Source organism: Emydura macquarii, unplaced genomic scaffold, assembly GCF_026122565.2.
Source record: "Emydura macquarii macquarii isolate MOO-44397 ecotype Brisbane River unplaced genomic scaffold, CSIRO-AGI_Emac_v2 contig_1119, whole genome shotgun sequence".
NCBI lineage: Eukaryota > Metazoa > Chordata > Testudines > Chelidae > Emydura > Emydura macquarii.
The window spans coordinates 21,909,866-21,934,656 of record NW_027131256.1 but is presented as its reverse complement, the minus strand read 5'-3'; the positions used below and the strand labels follow the sequence as shown (position 1 = coordinate 21,934,656).

At 42.3% G+C, this 24,791-nt stretch overlaps 1 protein-coding gene across 6 annotated transcripts in view; it reads right to left on the bottom strand.

The window, feature by feature from the left end:
• Nucleotides 1-23,495, bottom strand: part of LOC137151839 (cell surface glycoprotein CD200 receptor 1-B-like) — a 32,030-nt gene extending 8,535 nt beyond the window's left edge. Inside the window, exons 1-9 of one of the 6 annotated variants that reach the window (XM_067546335.1) lie at nucleotides 23,480-23,495; nucleotides 18,295-18,424; nucleotides 13,751-13,917; nucleotides 12,350-12,664; nucleotides 10,346-10,597; nucleotides 7,779-7,895; nucleotides 6,291-6,352; nucleotides 5,299-5,345; nucleotides 547-2,101 (exon numbers count right to left, since the gene is read on the bottom strand). In XM_067546335.1, coding sequence (XP_067402436.1) covers nucleotides 1,978-2,101; nucleotides 5,299-5,345; nucleotides 6,291-6,352; nucleotides 7,779-7,895; nucleotides 10,346-10,597; nucleotides 12,350-12,664; nucleotides 13,751-13,880 — 1,047 coding nt within the window. In that variant the 5' untranslated portion in view covers nucleotides 13,881-13,917; nucleotides 18,295-18,424; nucleotides 23,480-23,495 and the 3' untranslated portion in view covers nucleotides 547-1,977. Of the gene's footprint in view, nucleotides 1-546; nucleotides 2,102-5,298; nucleotides 5,346-6,290; nucleotides 6,353-7,778; nucleotides 7,896-10,345; nucleotides 10,598-12,349; nucleotides 12,665-12,948; nucleotides 13,163-13,750; nucleotides 13,918-14,766; nucleotides 14,821-18,294; nucleotides 18,425-23,479 lie in introns of those variants that run through there. The other 5 variants (XM_067546336.1, XM_067546331.1, XM_067546332.1 and 2 more) reach the window with 5 other exon arrangements.
• Nucleotides 23,496-24,791: the final 1,296 nt, after the last annotated feature.

Here is a 24,791-nt window from a genome sequence, read left to right as displayed (position 1 = left end):
GATGCGGCTACAGGGCCCACAGGCTGGAAAAATCCTGAGGCCCAGCTTCTTGTGCAAAGCACCGTACTGTATTGACTAGCTGGAATTCTGTCCACTGCTGCTTCTGCTGCTCCACTCAGCTGTCTGGTGCCATGGTGGCAGCAGGCCATAGTGGCAGCTGACCAGGAGGAACTAGAGCACCAGCTAGCTAAGAAACTGACGCAGTCAATATATCACCATAAGTCTGTGTGTGCGCGCGCAAGTACATAATAATGGTGCGACATGCAGAAACAATGGCAAGCAACTGAAATTTTATTTTCCAGTCCCAGCACATAATCTGGATCAGGGATCCAAATGCAAATACCTCTTTCCTGAAAGGGGTCATGATCAATCTACTGTAGTGGCTACTGTTAGATCTTCCTCTGAACAAAATAAAATGGATATACAGTAGAAAAAACCAACCACAAACGGACAAATACTGTCCCTGAATCTTGACCACTTCCTGATCAGACAATCACTTTTTCTCAAAAGCCGTTTAGTCAGCAGTGGCGCTCTTGCCCCGCCATACAGCTGGAAGCCAAGCACCCCCAGCTGAAGCTGGGGCTTCTCAGAGCTTTTAGGCTCCTTGTCCCACAACAGGAGACACCCCCCAATTCTGGGCGATTCCCCCAGATCCTTCCCCCCTTCAGCAGGGCAGCCAACCACTTTGCTTGGCTTCAAAGAAACTGAACAGAAATGTTCTGATTTTTTCAAAATGAAATTTTTTTAAACATTTCCTTTCTATGGGAACATTTTGGAATTTTTAGATATTCTAAATCAGAATGGAACTGGAATCCTCAGAATGGAAATTCCAAGTTTCAACCAGCTCTAGTTATAACAAAGTCTGTTCTTGTGAGCTGTTTGTTCCCAATACTAAACCAACAACAATTACCTCCACTTGTCTCCACATACCAAGATGCAAGGAAGGCTGCATAAGGATATTAAGAGGAAGTTTCTCCCCTTTTTGCTGTTGCACAGGCTGCCCACAATCTGGCCCTTTGTATTTTTATGTTGCTCAATCCTGAAGTCCTCCAAGCACTTAACACAAATATCTAAGCACTGCATAGCCATTGATTTCTAAGTGGTCAAATAATTATATGCCCAAATAGGTCTGGATACAGCTTCAGACAAACATTCATGGTTTTTAGATGCTTAATGAACTAAATTTTTGAACATTGCCCATCATTCATTCCCACTTACAAGTTCAAATTCATTTATTAGACTTCTGTCATTACATATGTACGGTCTATACAAATCAGAATAATTAAAAAAAAAGTCAGAGGAAATATGTTAAAACAGCTGCTACCAATTCCAAGTTGCCAATTCTGAACGTAAACCATTCTTCCTACCTAGTAAAACTTCTTTTAATTTTGCCAGCTAGACAAGTAGCACATTTCTGTAATATGGGGCTCCCTATCCTTATGTGTTTTGAGGATCTTTAGTTTCACTTGTTTCCACAACAGGATCCAGGGTCAGTACAACAGTCAAAATGCAATTCTCATGTTTTCACAGACGGCCGGCACCTAGGCACACAAGTACTCATTTTGTATGCCCGAGGCGCTAGTTTACACATGGAATTTTGATGAATGTTTTTGAAGCTTGGGCCTTAAAATTTCAGACGTTAAAGGTACTTATGGACATTGAGAGAGAGAGAACATTTACTAGAGCATGTTGAACCCCACTCTCTCTCTACCTCTGTTCTCCTGAGTGATGAAGATAATAAGAGAACTCCTCCGATTATGAAGGCCAACCACATAAAAGTAAGTCAGCAAAAATGAGTTAGCAAAACTGAGAGGAATCTGCAATAGGTGGATCAAAGCCAAGTCTTGCTGACCAGAAGGACAGAACTTTTGGAAGAGGTAGGATTTCTAACCCATTTAAGAATAGTGCCAGGATTTTTTAGACATTCTTGATACAGACAACAGCTAAACTAGGACTTGTCTCTTTCCTTTTGTATTGTTACATAATTAACATTATTTTGCATGTTCTGTACGCTGTAATTCTGATAGATACTCTCTGTGGTGGAAGAGTTAGTTGTGTTAACTGTCCTAGGCCTGGATGTGAGTCTGAGGTTACTCCCAGTCTGCAATACAAAGAAAATCAATACATTAAGCAGATTTTTATACCACCGTCCCAAATACCAAAGTGAAAAGTGAAATGGATGAAATCAGGGCAGTGACATGTGGAGTTACACCACAATTTACCCTGAACGAAGAGATGGGGCAAAGATGGCAACACGTGAGGGAAGAGAGAAATACAGCAGCACAATGGGATCCTGGTCCATGACTCAGGCTCGTACACAATACAATAATACAAACCTCAACACCCACCACATCATAAATGACCAACCTAATACTGGAAAAGAATGAGACCTGTTCAGTTCAGGCCCTGAAATCTCTAGTTCTCCCACCACAGATCAGGGTTTATGATAGCAAGATCTGCATTGGTCTAAGACTATATGACTCAGAACATGAAATTGTGGTCTGGTTATTGCTAAGTTTTTTGGCTAAATCACCCCCCTACTCAGACATGTTCCATCCACCCATTTAGTACTGTTGTAAAGAGCACAGACATTTAATGCAAAGTGAGCCGGCATGCACCTTTTCACTGTTACAATAACTCTCCTTCACTTTTCAACATGTAACAGTAACATGCAAAGCTGTTTATAAAATGCTGATGCTAACAGTATAACAATTAATGATATGGTGAAATTCTCTTGCTTGGGACACTTCGATGGGTAGCTGCCATCATTAAGAGGAATTTACAATGAACAGAAGTCAGTTTTACTTGAATAGTAATGCTGCTGTATGAGGAGCTGCACAGTCCATTGTGCTACTGATCAGAGCCATGGAGTCAGGAGAGGTGCTAGCTACACTGAGTTAGAAACTGTGTATGCTGCTTTCCAAGTGCCTAGGACAGCAGACTGACCTCAAAGTAAAGGCCCAACAGTAACCAACATGGAAGGAGATAAAACAACAGCTAGGAATAGGTAGTGAAGCAATTCTGCATGCATCACTGCTACTGAAAGGCACGAGGGGCAAACAAACAGCAGAAGAGTGAGACAAAAAAATCCAAGCACAAAAAAAATCACATAAAGACATCCATTTAAGCAGAATTGTTGTTCCCATTAAGAAGTAATCAAATAATATTTGTAATTTTGCCTAAATTCTCTTGCTCAGAGGCCTCAAATAGGACTATTACTGGAAACAAAAAAAAAAAAACCCTTCCCAGATTTTCCTTTGGTCTACATGTAGGTTTACTGCTTTCACATGCAAACATCCCTGAATAACTTCCTTGAGAAAGATGAAGCAGCTGTTTTATGAATAAGGAGATATTTCTTCATCTGTAATTTACTCACTTTATGCCAGGTCCTGAGGGGAGCTGAGCACCCATTTATTTCCTGCAGTTCCCACTAGGCAATGGAAGCTTTGCAAGTTTAACAGATGCTCTTCAGTTCTCAGGGTTTAGCCAGTTTGTTGCCTCTCTCTATTCTTCACTGTCCATATCAGGCTTTGCAGTGTTTATGTATCCCTGCCAGCCTGTACAAGTGCAGTACTTCTTAATGTTATTAACATTTAGAAGTTAAATTAAACTGCTGTGTAGATAATGATACTTAGAGGTTTGCTCTTGCTGAACAAGGATGGTTGAAACTAGATAGCATGAGGAATAAAAAACAGTAAGGTCTATAGAAATTGTAATTTTGTTGTGGTAGCAATGCCACAGTGAAAACCTGAGATAAGACCTTCTTGAAATCCATGGGATTTTTTTCACTAACTTCAGTGGGGCCAGGTCTTTGGTATGTATTTTCATACTGTATCTATCTATTATTTGGATTGTACAGAAGGAAATTATATTTAAAAGCAATGTTTGTGTAAGGCTAATATTTAGATTTTAACTGTATAAAATCAGGGCATTTATAGTGTAGTGGGGCATTTTTAGCAACCAGTCAGGCGTGCAAGCCACTGCCAATTATTGGGATGGACTACCAATCACTTTGCTTATTGCATCTAGTAGGCCTCTGTAGCCTTCGCATAACGAGGCAGGCCAGGAGAGGAGGAGGAGTGACAACAAGAATTGAGCATGACCTTGCACCATCCTGTCTTGCTTCTTTCTAACTGCTGGGGTAAGCGTCTGTGAAAAAACAGGACGTCCAGCTATATTTGATGTCGGATGGGCGTGCGTGTGTGTGTGTTGGAGCCTATGAGACTGCAAACTCTGCAAAAACAGCTGTATAACTAACAACTTAAAAAGTGCTTGCTTAATCATTTTTCTTTGGTTGACATGTTGATGTAATTGTAGCAGTTACTAACATAGAAAGAATAGACAGGTGTGAGGAATTTGGATTTGACTTTCTAGACATCTCTTGGAATCCCCAGTAACAGGTGGATAGCTGGCCACCTGAACCTTGTTGTGTGATCACTCGAGACCCCTCCAGACCATGGGCAACTCTTGTTTGGGGGTACTCTATAACCTATTGTGTTTGTGTGTGTTTGAAGTTAAAAGTAGAGATTTTGAGTAAAGGCATTCCAGTGGGAGTGCTGGAGACTAAGTAAAGCACTTGGTTTTGACTTGTCTGTGCAGCTATATAGCAGACAGAAATGCTGCATCTCTTCTGGTTCATGTCCTGATACCGCCTCACAGAGCTATGGGTTTGAGGAACCCTGGGTAACAAAAGTGCTAGCTCCCACACACACTTGATCTCTTTTTCCTGGAACGTGTGCATTGCCACAGGGCCTTTCATTACATGATCACAAAGCACTGGCACATATGACATAATACCGCTTGACAAGTAATACAATACAAGGGAAAACAAGTGCATCTTTTCTATAATTATAATCCTCATCCATAGCATTTTGTTTTCATCATGTGTTTAGTCATGCAGAATCTTATGTGGAATAGAAGACCCTAGTCTACTGCTTATATACACAAGGGCAGAGTTAAGGTTGCCATGGGAACCACAATTCTGATCTCACAAAAGTCAGTGCATTCAAAAACTCTACCTTAAAACTGCAGTATCTTTCTAATATATAATTTATGATATTTTCAGGCACAGGGTGCTGAATTATATTCCTAGCCTACCACTGATGCAATTACTTGGAGTATTTTAAAGATACACAAAAACAGACACAATCATACGGGTCACAGACAGTTTCATTAATATATAGTTACATACACAGCAACACAAAAAAACAGAGATTGACATATGGGAGCTGTGTGACACCAGACTAGTTAAAATGAAACTGGATGTGTCAGTCTGAAATAAGAACAAATTCCACTTACTGTATTTGGCACTGTGGCATCATCTGCCAGTCCAGATAACCGGGAGGCTGAAAATAAGATATCATCAGATCAAAATGGTTTGATGGAACAAGACACACCATTGATAGTTATCTATATTTCCTCTGCTATTGGTTGATGCACTTCCATCTCAAACATAGCTGAACTACTTGGTTGAGTTGATGGTTTTATTGTCACAGTTAGAATTCCTTTTTTGTCAGGAGGTTTGTGATTGTTTTACTTTCCATTTCTATAACATGTTCAAACGCTCCAGCAGAAGTAAGAATATGTGAAAGTTAAAGTCTCCTCTCTGGGAAGCTTAGAGATATTGAATTGAACATGATTAACAAGGGTGGGAAAAAAACAGGTTTTGGAATGGTCCCTTCATTCTTGCACAGAAGTAAAGCACTACAGTGGTAGCCATTGAGGGTCACCCATCAAATTGCTGCAAACAAAAGTTACTGCTGCAATCCATTGATGGCAACCGCTTTTGGCAGATGCCTCTTCCTTTCCTCCTGTATCCTACTTTTTCTGTTTCTGCCAGCCCCACCTCTTTTCAGGCTTGCCTGCCACCAGCACCCACCATTCATCCAGCCCTGCCTCAGCAAATACATCTGCAGTGTAATACATCTGGGGGGAAAAAATCTGAAGCACGTTCAGTAAGGGAAAGAAACTAGACAAGCAATAATTCTGGAAGAGGAGAATCAATTAGGCCCCTTCTGCATCTCATACAACTCCCCTCACATCCCATTTCATCCAGCCTTCCCACTTAACTACTGCAGCTCCTATGTCCTGCTTCTCTTCCTGTACTCAAGCCACTCTTCTTTTCCAGCTGCTACTACAGCTACCTCCCATTCCAGCTAACCCATTTCACACCTTGGACTCTGTCTTCTATCCCAATCAGACCCCTGCAACCATTTTACTTAATTCCAGTCAATACCAAAGCATAATCTCAGTTTAGATTCCACCTCAGTACAAATTTATTTAGTACGGACCTGATACGTGTTGAAGTTTATGGGGGGGTTTCTGTTGACTGACATGTCCATTGGGTCTGGCCCTAATGAAGGAGTTAAAATGAGTTTAAAGAGTAACTGTCAAGATTTTTAAGCCTTAAAACTGGAGTGGCAGGAAACACCTGAAACATTAAAGCCCTCCTTTCTGGGCTGTAAGAAATCTTGATTTTGAAACTGTTTATATGTATAAGCAACAGACCCCATGAAATATAAACCACTGTCTCAGTCAGAAAGCAAAGCTGAGGTCTCTCCCCTGGGACATTCCATAGTGACTTGACCTACAGGAGACACTTAACATTTCCAAATAGAAAATCCTCTTTGGATAACCAGGTTCAATTTCTTATTAAAAAATAGTAGAGAGGTAGGTTAAGTGTCTGCTTGGGCAGAGGTTTCCATCTTAACTAGAAGCAGCAGTTTCACATCAGACCCCCAGTGCTGGAGGAAATTATCACAGAAGTTCAGGTAACTTGGAAATGGTGAAAGAAAAGAGAAAGATGCTAAACCAAAACAGCAGATAATCCAGTGTTCCCTCTCTCCTGGCAGAATGGGAAAGTGAAATTCAATGCTCTCTCGGTCCCATTCTAAAAAATACAGGGGAAACATGAACAGTAGGTACTGGACATAGTTTAACCCTAAAACCCCTTGTCCCAGGGTACGTCTACACAGCGAAAGCTGTGCATGGACTAGCCTACATTAGCAAGCTTGAATCCAGGTAGCATGAGTAACAATAGCAGTGAAGTGCAGGTTTCAGTGTAGGTAATACGAGCCTGGCATGGACCTTGGATACATACTCAGCTCTGAAGCCTGTGCTGCACTGTCTTCACTGTTATTGTTACCTGTGCTAGCTGGATTGAAGCTAGCTCAGGTCAGCTAGCCCATGCACAGCTTTTGCTCTGTAGACACCCTCAGACTGAGATCCTAACATTCATAGAAGGTCAAGGAAAACATCATTGATTGCACAGGTGCACTTCTCCCATCCAGTCAGTAAGGGTCAGATGGTCGAAGTGCCCCAGTCTTGGTCAGCGACAGAATAAAGGGATCTCTCTTCCTACCAAGTAAGTCAGCCATGAGATAATGAAACATTTTTGTTTATCTAAACATGGTCAGACACAGCTCTTAATGCAAAGTCCATAGAATTTGATACAGATAAAACCAAAGAGGGTCTATTTAATTACTCTAAAACCCCTCATCTTGTAATAATGATTACATATTCTATAAAAATTTTCAACCACATGGAGAATTTAATAGAGAATTATATTATGGAAAGGTCATCCCTATTTTTTAGCTCACTTCCATAAGTCTTGGACATGGTCAGTAACTGGAGCACTGAGCATTTCCCTCTACCCCAATCTGGCCAGACAAGTCAGTGATGAGGTACATTTCCTTGTAACCACCCGGAGACAGTAATGTGATACTAGGGCATTTCCAGCTCTCCTGAAGCAGTAAGTGACTATGTTCCAAGTGGCTTACCTCTGCATTTTAAAGTCCAGTATAAAATCAGAACAACAACAGCAACAGCGACACCAGAAGAGGCGATTATCAGGAAATAGTAGAGCATGGGGGGAAATGTCACATCCGCAGAAGGCTCTGCCAAGATACCAGTACAATGAAAGTTACAAAGCTTGACGGAGAAATCCACAGCTTATGTAACTAGTGGATTTTACCCAAGTCAGGGAGAGGGGAGTTCTCCGTCTGCTCTTAGGTTTTATGAGACAGACACCCCTCTCTAGCAAGTTTATTACAATATCTTACATCAGACATCTGAAAACTGGATGGACACCTAACTCTGTGTCTTTGGAAGAGTGTTACATCTCAGTGAAGCTCCAGAATCACAGTGGTTCTCCTGGTACTCCGGGGTTCACCCTAGAGGTGGGTTTGCCTGATCCATTCTTTGTGGGTGGAATGCCAAGTGTACCGGGTCTCTCTTTAGTCAAGTAAACTCAGAGATGGAGACACCAAATTGAGCTTCCTCTCACTACCCTACCAGTATGCTTCAACCCTGAAAACAAAAGACCGTCCTCAGGGGAGGAGAGTGTAGCTCAGTCTTCATGTCCTGTTCGGTGCTTGGTGCCTCTGCTGTGATTTCTAACAAGAACTATGCCAGCATTGAGCTGCTTGAGTGGTCCCGATCCTACACACATGCAAATCATGCCAGGACTGGAGGAGGAGTTAAAAAGAGGAACCTCCACTCAGGTGGGAGCAACCCTGGAAAGGGAACAAGCTGTTGAGAGAAGTCGGACACCCAGCAGAGTCCCTGCCCCTGCAGGAGGAGGACATGGATCCCCTGGGCTAAGAAGGGAAAGGAGACAGACTTCTACTAGAGACCGGTGAACTCGGAGGTGGACTGTGATACTTCCAAGGCTCTTTGAAGTAAGAAGGGCCAATATCCTGACTAAAGCTGCCTAGAGGTTTCCTTTCTTTTCATTTTATGCTTTTATTTAACCTGGTTTGCTGACCATGGACTGTCCTGTTGCTTCACCTGGAACCCTGAGAACGGAAGAAACAGCCAAAAAGGCCTCAGCTGGAGGGCTGAACACAGGCCTGTTAGACTGATACACCCCACAGTACACAATGGTGCGCCTTATGTGACTTTTGATGGGGTTGCTCTGCAAGGACAGATTCGTGACAAAGGGCTGGTTCACACTGACCGTGCGATTCGGCGGCAGTCGACGGGAGTTACGCAAACTACTCTGTTTGTAGTGTTACGTGAGTACGTGAGTTACGCAAACTGCTTCCTTTCTGCGCGCTGTTCTCACTGCGCTGAGCCGACGGGCTCAGCGCTACGCTACTTGAGGGGGTGGACTTACTCAGTCAATTTCCTGATCGATTGAGCGGTCAGTGAGACCTGCTCAATCGATCAAGAAAGATCGATCTGGCGGCGGCAATTTTGCTGCCGTCAGTGTAAACATAGCCAAAGAGTCTTCTGGTGCCCATGGTGTTGAGAGTTCGTGATGTGGACACCTGCCCAGCTCATTTCAGAGAGGCCATGGGCAGAGACCAGGATTGGACTCTAAGTGGCTAGTGGTGACTCCTGTCCGTAACCTGAACTTGAATGTGGCAATGTGTAGGGTCATCCCACTGCAAGCATTGGACAAGGACCCTTGAGACCATAGATAGCAGCTTATCAGATGAGTCCAGAGGAAATTTCTCCTGGCTGAGCCAGTAATAAGGGCTGTGCTAAGGTGGTCTTTCTATATGGCTAAACAAATTTCACCATCTGGGGTTCAAATCCCACTTCTAAAACCAGTGTGACAAATCTGTGGCTACCTAAAATATTGTGGCTGTCTCCAGTGATCAAAATAGAACGAAGCAGGACTCACTACATCAGTCAATGAGGAGAGAGCACTGCGGGGGAGCACCAGAGGCCATTACAACAGCTTCACTCTCTAAAGCTCTCGACATTCTATAGAAAGTTGAGGTTAGAAAAGGAGTCATTTGTCTATTGTTACAGAGTGCTCCTTTAGAGCTCTCCTCCTACACACATGCAATGAAGTACAGCCAAGTACAGTAACGCCTCAAAGTTACAAACACCAAAGTTACGAACTGACTAGTCAACCACACACCTCATTTGGAACCAGAAATACACAATTGGAGAGCAGCAGAGATGAAAAAGATAAAAACTACAGTACAGTATTGTGAGCTATGTAAAACGTAAGCGACTAAAAAAAATACAGGGAAAGTTTAAAAAAGATTTGACAAGGTTCAGAAACTGTTTCTGTGCTTGTTTCGTTTAAAATTAAGATGGTTAAAAATAGCCATTTTCTTCTGCATAGTACAATTTCAAAGGTGTATTAAGTCAATATTCAGTTGTAAACTTTTGGAAAAAACAGCCATAACATTTTGTTCCGAGTTATGAACATTTCAGAGTTATGAGCAACCTCCATTCCTGAGGTGTTTGTAACTCCAGGGTTCTACTGTAACTCAGAGCTCCTTGGCACACCCTCACCATTTGCATTGGCACTGTCTGAACGGATAAAGAAGAGGTGTATATGCGGATACTAGAGATGAGAGACCAGTTACAGAGAGGTGGTGCTCACGTGGTGATAGTTCTATGGTCTGGGTCTGGTTCATCGCTGGATGGGTAACTAAGCAGGTCACGTGATCACTGGTGCTGTTGATCCAAGACACGCTGCTGAGCAGGGTCACTGTTCCATTGGTGTGATGAGTTTTGTTCTCAATGCTGTGACCATTCTCGGGGACCCATGAGATTTCTGCGGCTGGTTTCCCTGCAGATGCCTGGCAGACAACAACCCCGTTGCTATCACGAGTCAGAGTCACCAAAGGAGGGACTGCAGAAGAAGCAGCAAAAAGTTTGGTTTTTTTTTATTGCAGTAGGAAAAAAATTCCCCTACCAGAAGTGACTAGTGATTTATGGGTGCCTAAACTGAGACACCTAAAAGGGGCTGGATTTTCAGAATGTACTGAACACTGACGCTCCAAAAAAATCAAGACACCTTAAAAGGGCCTAAAACCATTAATCACTTTTGAAAGTCTCGGCTTCCATTGTTTTGTACATGAAGATCACAGCAAAAACAGGAGTTGATGGGGGGGGGGAGGGGGCAGCAGCTAGAGGCAAGGCATAGGATTCCTCATCCCTGCCAATTTTTAAATTAAGATCGGATGTTTTTCAAGATATGTTCTAATTCAAACAGGAATTATTTCTGGGGAGTTCTATAGCCCGTGTTATACAGGAAGTCAGACTAGATGATTACAGTGGTTCTTTCCAGCTTTAGAATCTATGATCACAAGAAGGGGTATGTCTACATGTTAGCCAAACATATACTGAAGAGAACACAGCATGGTGAAAGCACAACGACTGGATTTTTTATGAAGAAGTACATATGAAGAATTAAGAATTTGACAATATGAAAGGGAAGTGGGCAGGGCAAGGATGAATCACATGGAGCTATTCAGTCTAGAAACCAGAAATACATATTCTGCCCTTGACAAGACAGAGAAAGGCTCAGATTAAGAGGAGGCAGGGGACAGACAATAGTTTAATCATTATCTGATAGGCAAGTACCAAGAAGGAAAAGTCAAGTGACATGAATTATGATAAGGTGGGTGAGGTAATTTTTTTTATTAGACCAACTTCTGAGCTCCTCAAAGCTCTTCTTTGTCTTTCTAATATCCTGGGACCAACATGACTACAACAACACAGCAAACATGAATTAGGATGGGTGATTATAAATTAAATCTCCTATGATCCCCTTCCAATATCACCAAATCTTAACCACTCTGACCAGAATAGAGTGCTCTGGAAGGGTAGAACCTTCTGGAAGTTCAAGGCAAATCAGACAAAATCTGTGGTTTCTGAAAAAGATTGGTAAATTTCCTAATGCTATTTTATCCTCCCCACTATCTTGAAAATGGGTGGACTACAAACGTTTTTTGGTGCTTATTCAAATGGTTTCACGGTTTTTTGGAGAGTGAGTAAACTAAATATTTTTGGCTAAGTCCCAAACTCCTTACTTTGTATTCAGTCCTCAGTCAGTCAGAATATCCCTTGACTTCACGGAGAATTTTGGCTGAGCAAGGATCATTCCCTTAGCTAGTGAAAAGTGACAATACTTACTTGGTGATGTTCCATTTGCATATGATAATGGTGCACTATCATGCCTGCGTAAACTCTGACATACCATACACATTCTGTGTTGCATCCAAAAGCCTGCATCAGATTTGCCATACCATATGAAATTTAAGATATTGCTTCAGCATGCTGCCATGGGTACCTCTCAAACCCCCCTCTGATGCCCACCTTTCCACGGTTTGGAAAAAAAGAATCACTTCTTCTCCACAGAACTCCCTGCTGCCATCATACATGCCCTTGTCCCTGTTCTCCCTCTTTCTGAGCAGCCAGCCAGCCTGCCCTCAGCACAGAAGGAATACATTCACATAAGGAAATACTGAGCTGTCTCACCAAAGAGCTCTTGAACCCCTTATTCTCAGCGCTACTGTGCATGGAGAAGGGAAAAAGGTCTTTCAGAGCTGAATCAAGTCACTTTGATCACAAAAATTAAAAAACACAAGGTGTTTCTTACCTAACACAGTGAGAGCAGAGACTTGGCAGAAAGTCCCATCACTAGTTCCAATTTCACAGATGTAAATACCCTCATCAGTGAGTCTCACAGGGTGAATCTGAAGGGCAGCTTCATGATTAGGACTAGAGTCCCAAGTCACCCTCTCACTGCAGTTTATTCCACCTGTCTTATTGGTATCCGCTCTATATGCCAGTGTGCAGCGAGTTCCATTCTTTGGTCTTATTTTCCATACTACCAAAATCAAAGATGACATGGCGGTGTTAGGGCACCTCACCACAGCGCTGGTACCAACCACTGCAGACACTGTGCTGTCAACTTCATGGGGAGAAAAAGGAAATTGAATAACATCAGTTAGGCTGTCATTATAGTTTACAGAGTTTTAATTTAATTAGGATAAAACCTCTCCCAGCAGCAGATCCTGGAGCCCTCTCTGTATATTTATGATGTAAAAATTAGCCAAGAACTTGAGATGTACCAGGGTGACATCAATTTCCAGGACTGACCTCACTGGTCTCACCTGCTGTGGAAGCACCTTCCTACTGCAGATTCCAGGCCTGAGTCACCATTTAAAGACACTATGAAATTGGAGCCTGACTCACCTACTTGCTGCTCAAGTATTTCTCCAGTGGGCTGGCAACTCTGTATTAGTGCTCTATGCTGCCACATAAAAGATGTATTTACTGTCCATGCCCAGTCTCCTGCTTGCCTCGTCGTCAGGAATTGGATGTGCCACAAAGACAGTGCCTTGTGGTGCTTAATATTGATTCATGGTGGTGAGCTCAATGTCCCAATGGAAGACTCTATAACCAAGGAATTTTCTTCACCTTGATAGAGAGCTTTGAGAAAGTGGTGGTGAGGGTGGGGGAAATCACTCAAGAAAGGAAGAAAATTCATCAGGGGACTTGGTTACAACACAGCTAAAATGCTAAAATAGATGGAACCTAACTGCATACTTGTGGCTATCGTAAAACTCCACTTTGCCCACAGCATTAGTGCAGTTACAGGGACACAAGTCCTGTCTGTTCTACTCTGTTTCAACCCTGGTGATTTGCATTAAATTGTACTATAGATGAGGCCTTCATGATAGCTGTACTGCATTCCTGTCCAGCAGCAGCATTACTATCCTTGTGCCAATTCAGGGGTGCAGAAAGGTTGTATGTAGTCCTAATTCATGCCACTTTTCTGCTTTCACATTTAGTAGCATTACTCCTCCTGTCCTGACCCAATCTGTGAGAAGCTTATTCTTCTCTTGTAGTAAGGGCTCTCCATTTGTTTCTACTGTGGCTTGCTTTGTTCAATAGTTTCTCCTTGTCAATTTTAGAGTAACAGTGTTAAAAGAACAGACTAGCATTCCTCTGGAACTCACACCATTGCATTCATTTCATGATCTTTCCAACTTACCTGGCCCTTGAACTACTTTAATTAGGAAAAGAAGGAGCTCAGCCAGAACTAGCCACACCTGGGCCATGTCTTGGGAGGTGATTAGGACAAACTGCACAAGATGACGGTAATTGTGATGACCTGGAATCATTGCTCGCTATGTTTGTCCCCCCAAAAACATTTTTTTCCTGTTTTGAGAGAACAGCAATAGTTAGAACATGAAACAAATCATCTGCTTCCCTTAAAAATAAATGTTCTATTAAAAAACCCTTTGTCAGATCATTTCAGATTCTTTTTTCTGACCCCCCCTCAGGAAGGTTCATCAACAAAGGTTATATCCAGCTTTGACAAAAGAGTCATGGAAATGAAGAAAGTTGTTTCACAAATAAATGTCAAATTCAAACTTGGACTGATTTCAATCTCTCCACATCTGACTTTTTTATTATATTATATTATTATTATTAAGTAGTAGTAGTATCTATCCCTTCACTGATAGAAATCTCTGTAGTTGTATTTTATTTGATCTTTTCATCAGTCAGATATTCTAAAGAGGAAGAGAAGAGGTTCTCTGCTAGTAAGAACCTGGACACATTGCATCCCATTTTGACAACTGAGGAAAAAAATATGTATAACAACGTTCAGGGTCTAATCTTCAATCAGTTGAAGGGGCACCAACATGGGAATGGCTTGTATGCCTTCCTTGTTTTTAATTTCTGTAAGAGTGATGCCACTTCTGTAATAGAACAGAACGGACATCGGTTTGCTGCAAACGATCACAACTATTTTTAAATGAAGTTTTGTTTATTTCCTATTTTCTTTGGAGGAATAAGGCATGTTGCATTTAATTCAATGTAGTAAACATATCATACAATACATGCTATTCCACAAGCAAATAGAGAGACTATTTCTTTCAAGAAATTACTTTTGCAAGTTGGCTGCATTAAAGCAAATTTTGAAGTATTGATCATTAAGGATGATATGCTGCTTTCATTCAAACTTGCTATTTTCAGGTGCTTAAAATTTTATTAAAAGATTACCTGTTACATTAGAAGTTGCAGTACAGGTTCTCAGCCCATAAGCATGTGTTTTGCAGAGGAGAATTTTGAAGAAAATCCATTTAGCTGTTGCTGAGCATACATTTTGTTGTTAAGAAAACTGGTGATAGTTTTTGCATTGTGATATCACAAAGAACTATTTTTAAACGGAAGACTTGGCATGTTCTATATGGTCCTGGATTATGTAAGTATGCTTTGGGGCCCAATTTTCAGCTTTAGAGTGCATTCTATTGACTGTGTCACTTCTGTGTAGGTCCCAATCCTGCAACTGATTATGTGGGAATACACCACTATCCCGTGTTAAAATTGATGGGGCTCCAAGCGGTTGCACTGCTGTGCCTGTACACAGTCAGGTATGCAGCTTAGTATGTTTTTGTGAAGTATTGGTCAATATGGACTCTGTCCCCCTGTGGCTTCCAGATGCTACTGCAATAAACTAACAACTAACAAGAAGAAGTGAATTTGTATTTGCTCTGAAAAAAACTTTTGTTTTGAAATACAACTATAGATATTTTATAGATATATTAAGCACAGCATTACTGAGCATTCTGTTTACCTTAATTAACAAGAGTAATGGTTCATGTAGTGGTTCCATCTACCCTGAACTACTGTAATCTTCTCCCCCACAAGTCTTTGATCTGCACTCTTTACTCTAATCACAATATAGCAGCTAAAGTAATCTTCCTCAAGAGCCCTCTGTGACTTCCTGTCTCTTCTGCATAAAGTACAGAATGTTCTCACACTTTGAAGCAGGGGTTGAATCAAGCCAGCTCATGACAGCTAAGAATAAAGATTGTTTCCAAACAAAAAAGCATGATTTGAGGCTGCAGATTAATCTTGAGAAAGTAACAGCAAATTCTATTTTTTAATCCCAATCTCCCCCATTTTTAAAGGGTCTACATAGCGCTGTCCTGCCTGAAATTCATCTCAACTCCCATCCATAACTCACCCGTCCTCACTTCTTGCCTTGTCAGTCCCTTATTTTCTGAAGTTACATTTTCCGTGAAATTTTCCAAAGAAACTTTTTGTCGGAAAATTTTTGACCCTCTCTAATCCTTGCTCTCATCCTTCAACTCCCTTCTTTAAGCACACTTCTTTCCTCACTTTCCACTATTGACTTCTACTCCTCAGCTATTTGCTCCTGTTCAGTCTTTATTTTAAAATGATCACACTTCCATGATTCACTCACAATATCTTTTTATTGTTTTAACTCCCATCCTATTCCCTATCCCCGTCCTTTGTTTATATTCATGGCCTACAGTTGTCTAATTTAGCGCCTGATCCTTCAAACAGTTGCATCTGTGCATATGATGTCAGTGGGACACGATGAGCGTAACTATACACACATGCATCATTATTTGTAAGATCAAGGCAAAAAATAAATAAATTCTTTGCTGCAGGGACCACGTTTTTATCATCTGTGTAGGGCACCATGCAGTTATGATGCATAGAAATGTTTATTCATTATATTAATAAATGTACAAATATATGTATTAGTATGTGAATGTCATGAATTATTTTCACTTTTATAATTTGAAACAAAAACAGTGATATTGAGGCAACGCAAATATGTTACAACAGAACTTTTCTTCAGGGCTAATCTGTGTATGTACTGGGAATGATCATCCTTGCATTTAAACATGCACACACTTTTCAGCGTGAGCTATGGAGGAAGAGAGAATGATTTAGGATCCAGTCTCTTTGCACAAAACAATCAGTACAAAAGCACACACAAAGTGGGTCAAATCCTCAGATGGTGTAAGCTGTCAAAAGTTTACCTGATTTGAATGGAGCTATAATTTTAGGATCTGGCTCATGTGTTTGAATGTTGGAGTCAAGGAAGGGATGTGCCACTGAGGCCACCCTCCTAATCATTACATCACAATTAAGATGCCATTAGGCACGGTAGGATTGTTTAATTAAAATATTTAAAATTCCATATTTCTGGCCAAAAATAAAACCAAAACAAAATAAAGCCAAATTTCTGATATCTGAGTGTAAGAAATATCACCAATTTCCTTAACCAAACTGTTTATATGTAGATATAGATATATATGATATGCATGCTCAGACAACAGCTAAATGGATTTTCTTCACAATTTTCTCCTGCAAGACACACATCTGGGTTGAGAACCTGTGTTGAAACTTCTCATGCAGCAGGCAATTTTTAATACAGTTTCAAACACCTGAAAACCAGGGTTTGAATGAAAGCACCAACTCAACCTTAACAGTCAATTCAAGTTTGCAAAATAATGTAATTGTTTAATTTAAAAGTAGCCTCATTATTTGCGTGTGGAATATTATGAGACTATTATGATTTTTCCTAAATTTATTCAATGCATATATATTTTTAGTTCAATGGGATGGTGGTGAATGATTGAAAATGGAGTTATGTTACTTACCTGGAATCAGATAGTATGGTTTCTGCCCCTTGCTTGTATGTTTATACATTAAATGAAAAACTTTGTTTGTGAATTTTAAGATTCACTTTCCCCTGAATAGTTTAGCTTGTTATGAAAAGCTAAACACAAAAAGGGGCTGAACAGAGCTGACGAACTCATTTTAAAAAGGAGTATTTTCAGATTCGGGTTTGTATCGTTTATTCTGCTCTAGCTAAAGTGTTGCTACAGCAACATTAAAATAAATAGTAACTGTCAGTCAGCCTTGATCATAGCAGCCGGATAAGGCTTGTGTCATGCATGCACGGTTCCTTCCATTGGCATGGATACTCCAGTAGCAGAATGATACTGCTAATATTTTGTTTCATTTTTAATGAATTGTAGTGCAGGTGAAAAGTATCGGATTGTCAGCCCTGGAGCAGAGTCCTCTGGCCACAGAAAAGGAGCAGCATAGGCAGCAGCTGTGCCAATATGCTTCAGCCTTTTGAAATACCCGCCTCTGGGGATGAGAAGTTGGATGCTACTGTGTCTGTTCAATCCTCAACCTCCCTGCTCAAGCCCCCCATAAGGGTGTACTAGTTGTGATGGGGATTTATTTTGTAGATACCTGTTTTCTAGAAACTGAGACCCCTAATTCATCTCCATACACCCAACAGCCAATAGATAGGAACAAGCTTTCAATCACTGTCAGCCTGAACCATGAAACATTCTGAATTCCAGATTCAATCAATCAAACCCCTTTAAAAACCAAATATCCTACTAGATCCAATTGTCCCAACAGAAAACCCAAAATACCTCTGAATAATAATCCATGGTGCTCTTTTTTAACCAAACCCTGTGTAAAGTTCTATTCAAATTCATTATTACTACTGAGCTAGAAGCAATTTCTGTTCTCACTCGGGTTCCTAACTTCTCATTGCTCATTCTTTTTCACTGTGATGTCCGTGACTATTCTCATCGGTCTTAAACCATCTCAGTCCTGGACTACCTTGTTCTGATTGTGCTGCCTATCTGCCTCCTTCCTGCACTTGTGTGCAACACAGCTATTTAGATAGTATTTTCTATCATCATCTCTGAGACTTTTAAAGGAGAAGCAATTAAGATCACTGACCTCTCACAGAGCCATAGCTTCTTGCCACACGGCCTGGTAGAATCTGTGTCCCTCTGCTACAACTCAGCTCTGTTTAAATTAGACTTCAGTATGAAGACTCCCCCAAGGAGGATGTGGACACAGTTAAAATCTAGAGAGGTAAAGGGTCTATAAATAACAAAAACTAACCACTTAGATAGTATATTGTATACTGTACATAACAGACAAGTTGCAAAAGCCTGTGCTATGCAAAGCAGTGGACTAAAGTTAAATAAAAGCAGACACCAGCACCAAATTAATGATATAAGAATTTAAAACATCTAAAATGTCCCATCACATATCTTTAGATATGCAACTGTGCAGCTCAAGCATTACACAGTCCTCATGTCTACATGTAATCATGGCCTCATTCAAACACTGCATTTTTCAAAATGTTTCTCATCTCATACAGCAGGTTCTCATCTTCTAGGCAAAGAAGCTTCTCTTTCACGGATCCATACATTTTAAGGGCAGAAGGTACCATTGTAGTCATCTATTAATAGAGCACCTCCATATCATCTTTATAACCTCTTAAAACTGAACAAAAAAGTAAGGTGGCCATAGCAAAATGTTGACTCCTTCTGTTAAATGCACAACATAATGTATCAGAGTATATAACAGCAGAGGTATCCAGAAGAATGAGACAAGGCTGCATTGCCTAGACATCCCACAAAATTTTTTATGCAGCCAGAATCCTCCACAGCAGTACCTGGATCTACTTTAGATCTGGTGGCAGGTAGCACGCCACCCACAAGAACATTTTGTATCAATTCCGTCCCGTCCCCCTCCCTGCAGTCTCTCTCAACCCTCAAACTCTCTTGAAGTAGCCCAGTACAGCATGCTGTTACAGGGCTTGGTTCATCCCTGTGTAATGCTGGCTATCACCCTTGTGAAAGAAAAGAGTTAGAGCTGCAATTGTATCCACCGTTCTCTCTCTCTCTGTCTCTCTGCCAAAGGCGTGCAGCGAGCCAGCACTTTCCCAGAAATGGGAGGCGCTGGCCAAGGAACATGCTGATTCACCACATCTCCCAAGCAGCCTCCATCTGTGGGCTCGTATAAAGCCTGAGCAAAACTGAAGGATGCTCTTCTCCCACAATGTATCCTCCTGGGCCCTCACTAGTACAACAGAGGGCAATTTGCACCTTAAAATAATCATAATGGAAAAATGTATTCCCCACACCCACCAAATAAGCCTTCCATGGCTTTAGCCTTAGCAGCTTTTTTAGCTATCTTTTTAGCTTTTTTTATATTCCTGAAAATCCTGCTGCTGGAGTGTCACTTTCCAAATGTTTTAAAAACACTTTCTTTTCTTTCACAGCCTCTCAAACTTTTTCATTCCACCATCAGATTTCATTGGAGGGAAAAAGCTCAAGCACCAGCGTTTACCAAGCTTCATCTAGCAAGAAATAAAGCCATACAAAACTATTCACTGACTGCTAAGCTAGGCCATGTTTTGCCGAGAAAAGGCACTTTGCAAAAAAAATCAGCGTTCTGATATGACTAGAAGTTCAGATAGGAGTACAATATACACGTGGGCACACACAGGATCTGATTCTCTAGTTCCTTGGTCAGTGAGATTCCACTTGCTCCTGGGAGAAGTAAGAAATGCCACTACTGATGTGAATTGAGTGGAAAATTCTTACAAGGTAATATATATTACTCCTACTTCGTACAGCTCACTGACTGCCTCTGGTAGGCACTTCCCACAACCATTTCTTTCCCTTTAAGAAAGCCACCTACCTTTTATTTTTCAGGTTACAGGAGAAAACTTTGCCTCCCTTTGTCTGCGAGAGGAAGCAGTTCACCTACAGATAATTGTCCCCCTTATATCTCGGATTTCCATAGGTACTGAGCACCTGAAGCTCCCATTCATTTAAAAAATTTAGATTATTATTAGAGGTGCAGCACTCTAATGATCAGGCCATTTGTCTCAAGAGCTCCAGTTAAAACAAGAATCCCTTGAGATTTTTAAGAGCCATTTGGAAAAGGATAAAGAGTGTTTTGCTCCAGACAGACCCCAATACAGAAACAGTCAGTCAGTGGCGCTGAGTATCTCCTGCTCCTGGCCCAACTGCTTGCAAGATCCTTTGGCTTGTGGGTTAACCGTGTACCTACCTGTCAGCTCTGTTTATAGTAGAGCTGTACCGGAGCGCAGCTGTTCCACTTCCGGAGCCCACATTAACCTCTTCCCAGCCCTCAGGATACATGGGGTTTAAACATCCCATCATAAGGTGTAAGTGACTTTGCAAAACTGTGGCCATTTAGACCCAAAGACTTAAGAACATAATCTGCTATAGCGATACTCCATAGAGGCATATCTTCTGTGGGTGAACATTAAATTCCCAGAGCATTTTTCATATGACTTGGAGTATGCCCGGTGTCCCTAGACAGAATTTTCGTTTATACAGCCTCTGGCTACTGCCCTCTTACTCCATAGCTGGCTGCTATCCAGTGGTGCTGTACATACACTGTCGAGTTTGCAAAGCACTTTGGGATCTTATGGAATAAATGGTGCGGATGAGGAGGCAGTTGGGTTTATTCTGGTGGCTTTTCATTCTTGGCATTTACAATGGCTGCAACAATCAAGAACATGTGAAATACAAACCAACGTCTTTGATGGGAAACCTCACAACCCCTGTTAAAAGTGAACCAGAAATGCACAATATCCAGAGCCAGAGACTGCAATGTCACTATGATATTTATAGTCAGCAACACCTTTGAAGAGACGTTAGTCACATCTGCTTTTTCCAGCACTACATGGCCTTCTCTGCAGCGACGGGTTTGCAGTTTTAGGAACAGTTTCAGCACCTGTGATGTTGCAATGCTTAGTGCTTTGTGAGTAACTCTCGTCCGTGGCTTGTGGTTGTCTCCTCTCTCCGCGGCTTGTCAGGAAAGCAGTTAGCAGTTATTACAGCTATGACAACTGAGGTTTTGAAATCATGTAGCAACCTGATGTGAATGCTGCGGAAAGATTAATTCGCAGGATGTGTCACTGCCTTCATTCAGAGCAGCGCTCACCAGGCTGGGGGCTCCTGGACTAGACCTGAGGAGAAAGAATGTTGGGAGTGCAGAAAGTTCCACGAGCTCGGGTCTGCCCTTCACCTGCGCGAGGGTGGGTCGCGCGGGAAGCAGCCCCTCCTGGCCTTTCCCCCCCCCACGGGGGCCCCTAAGGCAGGTGGCCACAAGAGCAGCTAGCATTGACAGGGCTGCAGCATCAGGCGCTCACTTCAGCTTCAACACCATATGTGTCTAGACTCATGGGGACACTAATGGACCCCTTCCCCCAACTCTAATCACCCTGTCACTTTCTGCTGCAAGGGAGCTACAAAACAAATGAAGTGGGGGAGGGGGGTGAAATGGTCAAGCTGGAAGGGCATATCGAGTGGGGGTCCCACAGGGATCTGTTCTGGGTCCGGTTTTAGTCAGTCTCTTCATAAATGAGCTGGATAACAACCTAGGGAGCACCCAGAGTTTGTAGATGAAACCAAGCTAGGAGGAGTTACAAGGGCTTTGGAGAAATGGTGTGAAATAAATAGGATGAAGTCCAATAAGAAGAAATGCAAAGTACTACTGCACCTAGCCAGACACAGCTGTGGACAGGGAGTGGCGGGTATGCAGCAGTAAGTGTTCTGCCTCACAGATGACCGCTGTTGCCCATCACCCACTGCTAGGAGACCAGAATTTAGCCCCAGGTGAGAGAAGGAGGATGAGCCTGGCCTCTATGACTCCTTCCCCTGTACTTATCCACTCATATCAGGCCACTTTCTCCCCTCCACATCTCATCATCCTTGGGGACAGCTTTCAGCCCGTTGTTGCTGGCTAGTTGCCTTCCACAGATAACAGGGACAGGAGAGGCACCATGAATGCAGTTCCTTTCTCCCAGTCCTTCAAGTCCTATCAGTGTCCCATCATGCCATGCAAGTGACCTGAGGGAGAGGTGACAGCGCTGAGCAACTGCAGCGTGCAGGGTGCCATGACCGAGCAGGCTGGCTGAACGTGAATTCTTGAGAAGCAGTGAGGGAGGAGGGTGAGGCCAACAGCTACCTGGGGCAACACAGAAGAGAGAGGATCGAGCCACCAGCTTGTGAGACCAGGGCAAGACTGCTGATGGCAATCAGTGAATGTAAACACATTCCCTTTGGTTCTGGCTGGCCAGAAATGAGAGCAATGAGGCCAGTACCAGGTGTTCCAGAAAGCAGAATATAGAGCATAGCTCAAGGTGGGTCGCTTGGGTGGGAGGGAAGCAGGCAGTCTGTAGGGCAGAGGACAAGTTTGTCAGGAAGCAGGAGTGCAATGTGCACAGCTGAGTTTTGGAAGGGTCTGGGGAAGGGAGAGGTTATTTGTTGTAGTTGGGTGGGGGCAGAGCAAGTCAGGGATGTTCTGAGCGATCCTGAAATTTTGGTTCTGATTCTTGGTCGTCTTTAATCCAACATTGCCCTCCACTTCAGTGACTAAAGCTCTGTGCTTCAAGGGCAGATCAGCAAGTTACTTTAAGGGGAACCTCTGCTGCTTGGAGATAAATTATGCAGGAGACTAACTTAGAAACAGCAGGAGCCAGCTCCAGTTTAAGGCTAACCAGTGTACAGTGGGCAGCAACACACTTCAGCTGATGTACATAATTCCCCTGGGACTGCACTAGTTACATCAGGATACCCACAGTATCCTCCCCACACTTGGGGTTATGGATCCAGCGAACATGCCCTCCTAGGATGGCAGGCCAGCTCCCCCATCATGCAAGAGCATTAGATTAAAAAAAAAAAGGGACGCTATGTTTCATGTATGTGTATAGGCATCAAGAATCAGCTGGTTAGTATTGTCAGAACTTTTCTGTGAAGATCCCAGAATGCTATAGGGGAAGCCTCAAAATATATTATGAAGCCCAGAATGGCCAAAAGGCACCAGCTTTAGTGCACAAAGCCTGGAAAACGAAACTTTGTGGTTGTAACAGGAGTGCTGATTACTGAGTACCCTCTCCTGGCTGGGTGTCCCTGCAGGCTCCCCTCTATTGTTTTTCCTCTGTTCAGGGCCCTTTAAGAACCCATAGAGGTTTTCTCTGGTTAACAGTATCCCTGCCTGGGGCTAGTTTAATACCAGAACCAGTTTACAACAATCCACACCCCCAAACTAAAGCCCATTCCAACACCACAAAGAAAAAGTCCATACTTACTCTGGCATGTTCTCTTTCTTACCCTCAGAACTTTTCTTCCATCCTGGTCTGATCTCTCAGCTAGTCCTCCCTCACAGGGGCTCTGACATCTCGACCCAAACACAGGCCCCCAAGAAGTCTCCTGATCACTTGGGCATTACCCTCCAAGCTCTCCAGGGTCATAGGCCTACAGAAACATTTGGTTTTTCTCCTTGATCAGCCCCCTTTTACTGCAGCCACCTTCTGTTCTTTATGGGGAATTGCCTGATTCCCCTCAGGTGGAGCTCATTCTGCAATCAGGTTTAGCAAGCCCTAGGCTCTCTAGCCTATGGGTCAAACCACCCTGTTACAGTAAGTGCAGAGACCAGTCTAGGGCCCTCAAGAATAACCTATCCCAAGCTGTGCTGAGGTACGGAAGCTTGTATCTGACTAATTAAAATGAGCTCTTTATCAAATATCTGAATTGTGTGTGTTTGTTACACTGCATATTGTTATGGCTCACTTCTGAGCACACACTACTGTATGTTATTGCAACTGCTGAACAGCCAAAAAGATATAAAATTGGATCAGTGGGCAATATTAGCCGGATTTTTTAACTATGCTAGCTTCTGACAAGTCACTTTTAATAAGACAATTACCTACATTATAGGTCCATTTGAACTGTGCTGTAACTTTAAATGATGGTGCCTTCTCTGATCTCTGCATGGGAGATTTAATAAACGTCTCCCAGACCCAGATGTTCTGAAAGCCCCATCCATAATCTCCAGAATCAATACCCTCACACTTATCAGTTTACTCAACTAAGAGACAGGGGGGTCAGCAACCAAAACTGTGTGTGTCCCCCAGTCAGTTGTCTAGAAATCCTCCAGCAGAATTAGGTTTTATCACATGAGGGAGCTTGGCCAACAGTACAGCTGATCAGAAAAATGGATTATTTTTCACTGAAAATTTCAACTTTTCAGCCAGAAATCTAAAGGTAAGTAAGTATGAGAGTGTAGCTGGGGGAGGGTAGTGTTTGTCTTGTTTTAAAATAAGTTGAAAATTTCCTCTACATTTCATTCAATCAAAAGCTCAGTTTTCCATTGAAAAACAGTTTTTATGGAAAAATTTTGACCAGCTGCAGCCAACAGTCCAAATGTGTCTATCCCCCACCTCCATACCCTCCCACATATGGAAATATAACAATATCTTAAACCCTCCCTACCCCAAATAGCCATTTACTTTGTGCCCAAATGATCTCCAAATCAGAGTTTCTATTGATACAGTCCATGGGACCCTCACTGTGCTCTGTGCAGCACCACTGATCTGGGGAGTACTTGCTGCTTGTTGGCAG